At 30.1% G+C, this 9,989-nt stretch overlaps 1 protein-coding gene across 1 annotated transcript; it reads right to left on the bottom strand.

The window, feature by feature from the left end:
• Nucleotides 1-2,790: 2,790 nt before the first annotated feature.
• Nucleotides 2,791-5,622, bottom strand: LOC141657042 (autophagy-related protein 8C-like). Its single transcript, XM_074464154.1, has 6 exons — nucleotides 5,519-5,622; nucleotides 5,345-5,408; nucleotides 4,079-4,134; nucleotides 3,923-3,975; nucleotides 3,218-3,336; nucleotides 2,791-3,043 (listed from the first exon to the last, which is right to left on the bottom strand). The coding sequence occupies exons 2-6, from the start codon at nucleotides 5,379-5,381 to the stop codon at nucleotides 2,946-2,948; spliced, it is 363 nt and encodes a 120-aa protein (XP_074320255.1). The 5' UTR covers nucleotides 5,382-5,408; nucleotides 5,519-5,622; the 3' UTR covers nucleotides 2,791-2,945.
• Between the last annotated feature and the right edge of the window lie 4,367 nt (nucleotides 5,623-9,989).

Below are 9,989 nucleotides of genomic sequence, written 5' to 3' on the forward strand. Positions count from 1 at the left end.
TTGGTACTTGTGATCTGGTTTCGAATCATTTGGAACAAGACGTCTTTGTATTTCCCTTTATTTATTTACACCCTAATAACTTTGCATCATAGAACAACGGAGTCAGGATTTACAATTAGGAAAGTGAAAAATTTCAAAAGGAACGAATAGATAATGAATGATATACTGTGAACTTGAAAAAAGTTCCGAATATTTTTACTAAAAAATTCAAAATTTACGTTATTCGACATCGCCTCGACGGGAAATTGAGAATTTCGAAATTTTTTCGTTAATTTTTTTAACTTTATTATAACAGTAATCGTTCGCCCTACTGAAATTTTTCGCCCCTTGTAACTGCAAATCCCGTCTCTCATTGTCTTTTAACAGGGACGAATGTCTCTGCTAGCTTAATCGGGTTTTAGAAACAAAATGAGCTAATAATGAGGATTATATAAGTAGCACAAAAATCGCATGGGATGATCCATATGCGGTGCATGGGCAGATAATACGGATATGGAGCATCCTTTTTATTCATCTTTGTCACGCAAACAATCTTTTAGCCTTTTAATCCTCCACCATTTATGCCCTTTTCTCCCAAAAAAAGATACTCACATGCATTTTATTTTTTTGTGTTCATATGGAAACTTTTACCTCTTCCATCATCATCTCTCTTTTGTTTAATAGAAATTCCAAAAAAATTACTTTCCATCATTTACCAATAAAAAATTCTTAGCATATATGTCTTAAACTTAAGACACGTCAATAATATAGCTGAAATAAAAGTAAAATGTCAATCAAGGGGTAAAAAGTTAGTCTCAAATTGCCTAAATCCAAATGAGTAATATTTCACCCGTTAACATTTTAAGGACATGAACACGAAAATTTTCTAGCTACATTCAACATATCATATTCGCTCTGTCTCGTTCAATAGTTTACATTTTTCTATTTAAGACGTATCATTTAATAGTTACACTTTTCTTTTCTATTAAATAAACCAATCGAAGTGGGTGAGAACCATTACATTTCTCTTCATTTCAAGTTGATTTTGATTTTTTTAATAATTATAAACTTATTTCTCTCTGCTTACCTTAATAATCGTGTATAAAACAATTATAAACTATTGAATGGGATGGAGGGAGTATCACTTTACATCTGAGTTCTAACAAGTGGTGGAACTAGGGGGTTAGCAGAGTAACAGGGATGCTCATTCCCGTCGAAAAATTCAAAAAATTTAGTTAAATTTTCAAGAAATTCAAGTTTTTCAAATGTCATTATTCGTTCATCTCCGCTGAAATTTTTCACTCTTACCACCAAATCCTGGCTCCGTCACTAGTTCTAACCTCTAACTAATGAAAAATTGATATCGTTCAAATAATAACAAAACAGAATTTTAGTAAAATGAAAAAATTAAGTACGATGATGTGTTATACTCGATCATCGATGAGAAAATACAAGGTACTAGTATTTGCTTTCAATGGAACACTAGCCCATATAATGAGCTGAATTTAAGGATAAAGTCGTGCAAAAGTCTACAAATTGCATTGATGATACAATCGGGTCGCCACCTCTCCTCTCTTTTAGAGGATCAATCATCATACGTCATCATTCATCATCATATCCTACGAAAAGTCCACTGCCGTTTTCCCATTTTAGGCGCAATGTGGCAAGTTACGATGTTATGATGCATGCACCTCTGTTTAATGATGGAGATACCTCTATGGTAGTTATTAAAATAAATACGGCTTTCATTTTATTGAATACAAAATCTCATTGAAGATGGTCGATATCTGTCACAAACTTGTGACGGATACCATTTCCTCTCACAAAATGCCTGTTAAGAGGTGAGTGGGAAGCACATGGGGGTATCCTACCTTATCCCTTTTCCCTTTTTGTAAGAGGTCACAAGTTTGTGATGGGATTAGCCCGTCACAAGTAAGACTAGCTGTTTACTGAATTGTTTAAACTTTTTTTATTTTAGGCCATTTCGTTTGATCATTTACGTTTCTCTTGATAGATTAAATTACCCGCCAATAAGTCTTGCTGAAAACGGATAACATTTCGTCAGGCAAAGACGTGGTAAAATGCACAAATAGGATTATACATCCAGTTGTACCATAAGCATGGTACAACCAAGTATAAGAATCCGAGCTTACGTGTATTCTTTCTGAGCTAATTTAAATTTCATGTTTTTAATGTGTAAATGAATGAACTTAATATTTTCTAATAAAACTCATATTCTTTAATATACAGCTCAGATACTTTGACACAAAGCTCAGGTTCTACACCGTACAACATATACAACTGGTTGTATAGTCCATGAATTGGGTAAAATGTGATCTATTTACAGCGGATAACTTTTTTACTCAATGCTTGAGTAAAAACGTAAATGTAAGCAATTCAATAGAACAGAGAAAGTATACAATTTGGAGAAATTCTTAGTTATTAATTTATTTTGTTGTTATGTACTTATATGTTGGTCTCAATGAAAAGTTAATTTCATAATATTTAAATTGGGTTATCCTTGTAGCATATATCTACATATACGTTGACGGGTTTAAAATCAACCAATCATACCATGATCAAAGTTTGAACCATGTTTGTGTCAATGTTGCTCGACTCCAAATTGTATACTATGAACAAGAAAATCTGTGAATAGAGCAGACTAAAGACAATAGGATCCCCACACTCGTGTGAAGCTTTTTTAGATGGATAGATGACGTCGTTGCACAACAAATGGGTTTAGGAAATACGAAACAAGAGCACGAAAACAATAGAAAAAACAAAAAAAAAAAAGGGGAAAAAAAGACAGCATAAGCAGCAGAAATGTAATATTACGAAACATTCCCAAAGTCGATTGATGTGTCTGAGCAACCGTGGTAGCAGCTAATTGACAATCAGCAGAAACTATTTACATTTTGATCTATGTGTCATAGATCTCATTTACATAAACGACCACAGCAACACACTTACAGGAGGGTTCCAAATGTGTTCTCGCCGCTGTATGTCATGTAGAGAAAACCATCTTCATCTTTGTGCTCCTCATAGATAGCGGACATCATAGCAGCTGCAAGATAGAACCATATCTATATTAAGCCACCCATGAAATCGGTTCAAATTAATATAAAATGTGGCCAACTAAGTAAGCTAGACTCTCTGCCTATATACCCATTAACCAACTAAATGTACTACGTATTAAACAAATTAACACCCATAAGATTTAAATAGGAGTTCATTGTACCAGTCGGTGGTAGAATGTTCTTAACGAAGATGAATATAGCTTTCTCAGCACTGAGCTTAATTCTCTTGCGAACCACATACACAAATTGGCCGACCGTTAAATCAGCAGGAACCAGATACCTGCAAGTTTAGTACAGCAGGGAGTTATTACTACAAGTTCAGTACAGCAGTGAATGCATATAAACTATGAAAAGAAAAGTAGTCTGCTACAAAAAAAATTACAGATCTAACATGGGCTACGTGATTTGCTGAACCCACAGCCATTTACGAATCAACTCAAGGCATTCTATTATGATGCTTATTAAAATTAACGCTTTATTTAGAGTGTATCCCATATCAGATGCGACATATTCACATCAGATTAAAAACTCATTTTAGCTGTATTATAGAAGTTTAAGAATCAAATTTCTTATTGCAAAGTTGTAGACAAAGCTCACAGATGAGAGATAACAATTTACGAAAAGATAAGTACATATTACTGAATCCAATTTAAAAATCCGATCTAAGAATGTCATCGAGGAAACTGAACACTTGGACTATATAACTGAAGAGTCTACAAAGAATTACTATCTAGTTCCAGCTAGGCAGAAGGATGCCAACTACTACGTGATAAATTGATCCATCCAGTGTGTATGAAGAAAACCAACAAATTCATCCTAAACAATAAAATCAGAACTATAAGCAGCAAGGAAGAGAATTTACTCACTTCTTTTTATCAATGTCAGGGATGTCACTCTTTTCAGCCTTCTCCACTATAACCTAAACAATATAACCAGATAAGTATAAGCAGCAAATACATTTATAATACACTATTCATCATTTCAATTACATAGGGTATAAGGATACAAGAGATAGATCATACCGGGATTCTGTCTGGGTATTTCTCCCTAATGCGAGAAGCTTCAGCCTGCCTGCGTTCTGTAAGTGAAGCAGAATTCAGAAGGTTAGTTGTGTAAATTTTTATCCTCATTCTACAGAATTTGCAATTATCTACGCATCCTGTGTAAACTCCTAAACTATAATGCGTAAACTGTAGAACATGTATTTTAAAAGTCGTATGCATATTGAAGTTTAAGATTTTTAGAACTAGCTCCAAAAATTACACATTGAAGTACCTCAAACTTGGCAGCAAAGTTCGAATCGAGAAATATAACAATTAATAATAATTGCAATTGCTTATTGCAGCGAGTAACCATTTTTCATCCACATCAAATCCATCCATCAATATATAAAAAAGTAACAATTCCATGAAAGTAGTTCCATCAAGCACGAGGGCACGCGTTACCTTAGCAGCCTCTTTTGTTAGAGGCATTATTAAATCAAGGCCATGTTGACAAATTATGCGCTAAAGTTTGACATAAATTTCGTAATGGGAGAAGAGGTAATGGATTGGCTTGTACTTTCAATCATTTTTCTTATTATATTGCCATTGCCATGTGATCATTTAATAACTTCAATAAAAGGCATGTTCATCATCCCCTCCCGTCCTTGCGGATATAGTGTTGACCTTATAAATAATCCCAATTTATAGACAATTTTCGACAATCAGCATAAGACATCATCAGTTGATACCAAAACCGTCCCAAGTCCATCATTCTATCACAATACAACCCACAACCCAATACACCTACACAAGTATTTCTCGATACTAATTTCATTTCCGATTACTGCCACCAAGACAAACATATTACTACTATGAGGCACAGGAAAAACAGCTATATTGTAAGATAAAAGTGTTCAACTGGATACGAATCAATCATAAGGTCAACCAAAAACAGACCTCAATTGAACATTACTTTAATAAGACCGTCATATGGCTTACTAACTCGATTATTCATATGTCTTAACAACTCAATTGTTGCTATCATTAAATGAGGTATAGATGGTATTGTAGAACCTTTCTATGCCATACAAGTATACAACGGTCTTACACGATAACTACGATATGATTAGTGCCAAAAATTAAGACACTTCAAACTAAAGATCAATCTTTTCTGCATCAAATACATAATTCAGATAAAAGATCACAAGAATTAAATAACAATCATCATCAAAAACAAGAATTCTACCAAAACGATAAGAAATCATAATCAAATCAGACAAACAAAGAGGATAAGCGAAGAATTACCGAGAGGATGCTGCAATTTGAAAGAACTTTTGGCCATATTGATCGAATTCACAAGTCAATCAAACTACAGAGTACAATCAAAATTGACAAAATTAGGGTTTCGCCGAAATCGAAAAAATTAAATTAAATACAAAATGAACACGAAATTGAAGTAATTAAGATACGAAAGATTACCAGATTTGGGGGAAATAATTAGGGTTAGCGTCTAAAAGAGGAAGTAGTGAGATGAAGAGAAAGTGGATACCTAATAATCAATAGTAATCATATAGAGAGCGGATTTATATATGGGGATATCTAGAGAATAAGGATTATTTAAATTTTCGCTCCAAAAAACACCTACTTGACTAAGAACATAAATTATATTTTTTTCATTTAAATAATTTTTTACTAAAACCTTTCATCCAAATTTCAATTTATAATCTTTAATAAAAGTGGTACTCTATAAAATTATAACAAGTTTTTGCTATAAAATAAGGTCGAAATCCAAACTATTTAATAAAATACGGTGAGTTTCAAACGATGTACCAAAAATAAGCGGAGATGTAGCAAATTACCCCCATAACTTTTAAACTATGTGCAAATCAGCCCTCTAAGTTTCACTTGTAGCAAATTAGCCCCATAACTTTTGAAAAATGTGCAATTAAGCTCAAATAATCAAGTTTTTTTTACTATTTTTTTTAAATAAAACCTATTATTTTCTATTATAAAAATTATTATAAATAAATTTCTTAAATAATTAAATACAATATTTACATATTCAACCGAAAATGCGAACCAATTTTAGTATAAACAAAATTTTTGTCATGTAACTTTAATTTTCATTGTAACATCATTAAAAATTCTCATATTAAGAACATTTTTCGTCAAAAAAAAAAAATTATTTGAACATGTTTTTAATAATCAAAAATTATGATTAAAATCTAATCAATAAATTTGATTTTCAATAATAGTAGAAAATTAATTTGCAAATTTTATTCTTAAAAACTAGATATGTGGTTAATTGCACATTGAGAGAAAATTATGGGGTTGATTTGTTACATTTATAAGTTAAGGGGTTTGATTGCACATACTATCAAATTTATGGGGGTGATTTGTTATATTCCCCCAAAAAATAAATATACGTCAACATGTAGTACAAGAGAATTTTATGATGTTTACCAAACACCCTGAATAACATATTGATTGGTCAAATATGCTAAAAGGCCTAAATATGCTAATTTTTTTTTGCAATCTACGGTTTACCAAACACCCCTACATTGTATAAATGGTTGATTGTTAACCCGACCTTTTCCATTCGTTGTTTTTGGAGACGAAACTTTTATCCCACTCTCAAGCATCAGCAACGACAACAACTATACATACAACAAACATCGGATTTTAAATCCTCAAAATTATTAATAATTAATTATTTCCTCTCATTTAACTAATTGTTACATTAATATTCATCCGTGAGGTGTATTATAATGAAATTTAAACAACTAGTTGAATAGGAGTGAGTATCTACAAATATTACCGGGGTCTTATTTAATGTTAAATTAGTTTGAATGCCCGTGCGTTGCAACGGGGTAATTAGCTTATTTATAATGCAAACAAAAAAACGTTATAAGTTTAATGTTTACATTGTATGTCTAATGATTTGTTTACCTATTATTAAAATATCTCTTTCAAAAAAAAAAAAAATTAATATATACGTGACTTAACTCTTATTTATAATCATATAATCTCCCCACCTTATACTAATCTTTCGATGTGGGACAATTCTACTGTTTATAAGAAATATATTCACAAAAATTGGATTTTTTTTCTGATGTGGGACACTTCTAATATTTATACGTGATATATATTTATCAAACCTACATTATTTTTCAATGTGGGACAAATAACATACTCAGAATTACACCTTCAAGTACTCGCCATTAATATTTGTACGTTGTTTTTCTTCAAAAAAAAAATTAACATAATTGAGATACGGAACTTTCTTGTGGTACTCCTTAATATTGTTAGATTTTCCATGTTACCCCTACTTTTAAAAATATGCCTATGGTACCCTTGAGGTTCCATTTTTTTTGCCCATGGTACCCCCTAATGTAAAGCCTGTTAAATGGACGTTAAGTTTGATGGCGTGACAATAAAATAACAATTAAAAAATAATATCCCCTTTATTGTTTTATTGGTACGGATATCTCTCTTTTAAATGCAAATTTAATTAACTATATCATTATAATATGAGAAATTTCTCATGATAACCTTGAACTTTGATAGATTACACATACTACCATGAACTTTTATTTTCTATTTTTTTTTATCATAATTAAAATATGTGCAAATGATAAGAACCTATACTCTAATGATATAATATTTTTTTAACACAATTCTTATTATTTTATTTAAACATAGTATATTTACCACATCTACATTATTTTTCAATATGGGACATATAAAATCTATAGGTAGAAAATATAATGATATAAACTTTTAAGAGCTCTCCAAGACAATACTTAAGCGACTCACAAGATTTTGGGTTGATGCCTAAGTTCCAAGGATGCTCATAGAATCACCCACCTTATGCCATATTTCGATGGTGGGAAAATTTTATTTTTTATATGTAGTATATTTATCACACCTATATTATTTTTCAATGTGGGAGATATAACATACTATGAAATACACCATCTTTAATATGTGCAAATTATATGAAATCTATGTATACTCTAATGATAGCATTTCTTACCTTGAATCTAATAATATTTTTTCATAATTTTTTTACCGACATTATTTTGTCAAATGAAATTTAAAAGTTTTTATATAAAAATTAGAAACATCACTTGAATATAAAATAAGAAATACATAGTATATATTATAATAACTAAAAGATTTTCCAAACATTAACTTAGGTTAGAAATCATTATTGTAGAGACAGTAATACAAACTCTTTTAAGAGTTATCTCTGACAATACTTAAGGGAATCAAAAGATTTTGGGTTATGACTTCTATTTATAATCATAGATCACTATTCCTTATGATAATGTTTCGATGTGAGACAATTCTAATATTTATACATAGTATATTCACCACACTTACGTTATTTTTCAATGTAGGACAAATAACATACTAAGTACACCATTTTTTTTGCACCTACTTTGACAACAACCGGATTTAATAATGAGAAAATACAATACAATACAATATACACTCTAATGATAGCATTTTTTTGTCACAATCTAATTATATAATTTTCATACGATACTTTTTTTTTCAAATGAAATATAAAGTTTTTATATCAAAATTATAAACATCACTTTAATATAATATAGAAAATGTATATATATGGGACATTTCTATTATTTATACATAATATATTCACAACACCTACATTATTTTTCAATGTGGGACATATAACATACTAAAAAGTCTATATCTTTTATATCAAAAAAATTTGGATTAATACCTAAGTTTCGAGGATGCCTCCTATTTATATTTATAGAATCACCCTACCGTATACTATTATTTCAATGTGAGATACATAATTTAATTATTTAGACGTAGTATGTTCATAATGCCTACATTATTTTTCAATGTGAAAGATATAACATACCAAGAAATACATGTCTCTTCTTAAAAAACCACTATTGTATACATATTATTTTTCTTTGAAGGTAAAACCACTTAGTATTAGATATGGATCTCTATATCGTACATATAACGACTCATTAACGCTCTATTACTGCATTCAGAAGACAACCATTAGTAAAATCTTTAGTTTTGTATTGTGTCAGGAGACTATCATTAGTAAAACCTTTAGTTATTTTTTGATTTTCTTGTTCATGTTCTTAACTCTTTCCCGGGTAGTTCCCAACGATTTCCACTTTATTTTTTATATCATATCGTAGATAATGATAGAAAATCTTAAGAGCTCTTTAAAACAATATTTATGAGACTCAAAAAATTTTGGATGGATACATAAATTCCAAATATGCACCCTATTTATAATCATAGGAGCACATCACCTTATATTAATATTTCAATGTGGGACAATTCTACTATTTATATGTAGTATATTCACCACACCTACTTATTTTTCAATGTGGGACAAAACATACTAAAAAGTACACAATTTTTCATATTAAGAAGTACACCATCTTTAATATGTGAAAATAATATGAAATTTATACTCTAATGATAGCATTTTTTAACACAAAGCTAATTATATTATTTTCATAATTTTTTTAACGATATTTTTTTGACAAATAAAATGTAAAAGTTTGATATAAAAATTGGAAATATCACTTGAATATAATTTAGAAAATATACATACTATAATAATTAAAAGATTCTCCACTTTATTTTTTACATCAAAAATTATACTTTCCTAAATTTATTTTTGATGATGTGGACGCTCTCAGATCGCTCGAAAAAACTCTCTTTTATATATATATATATATAGATTAATAAAAAAAGTAGTCATCATATTTTTTTATTAATTTAACGTTAAATTAATAAAAAAGTAATCATCTAAAAATATTATCAGGGTCTTATTCATTCGTAAAGTTTTTTTTAGAGCGGGTTCTTCTTTGTATGAGATTTGATGCCAATTGGGTTAATAGGGTTATGTTATGCATATCCTCGGTAACCTTCTCAGTGATGA

This window comes from Silene latifolia, chromosome 5 (genome assembly GCF_048544455.1).
Source record: "Silene latifolia isolate original U9 population chromosome 5, ASM4854445v1, whole genome shotgun sequence".
In the NCBI taxonomy this organism is placed as follows: domain Eukaryota; kingdom Viridiplantae; phylum Streptophyta; class Magnoliopsida; order Caryophyllales; family Caryophyllaceae; genus Silene; species Silene latifolia.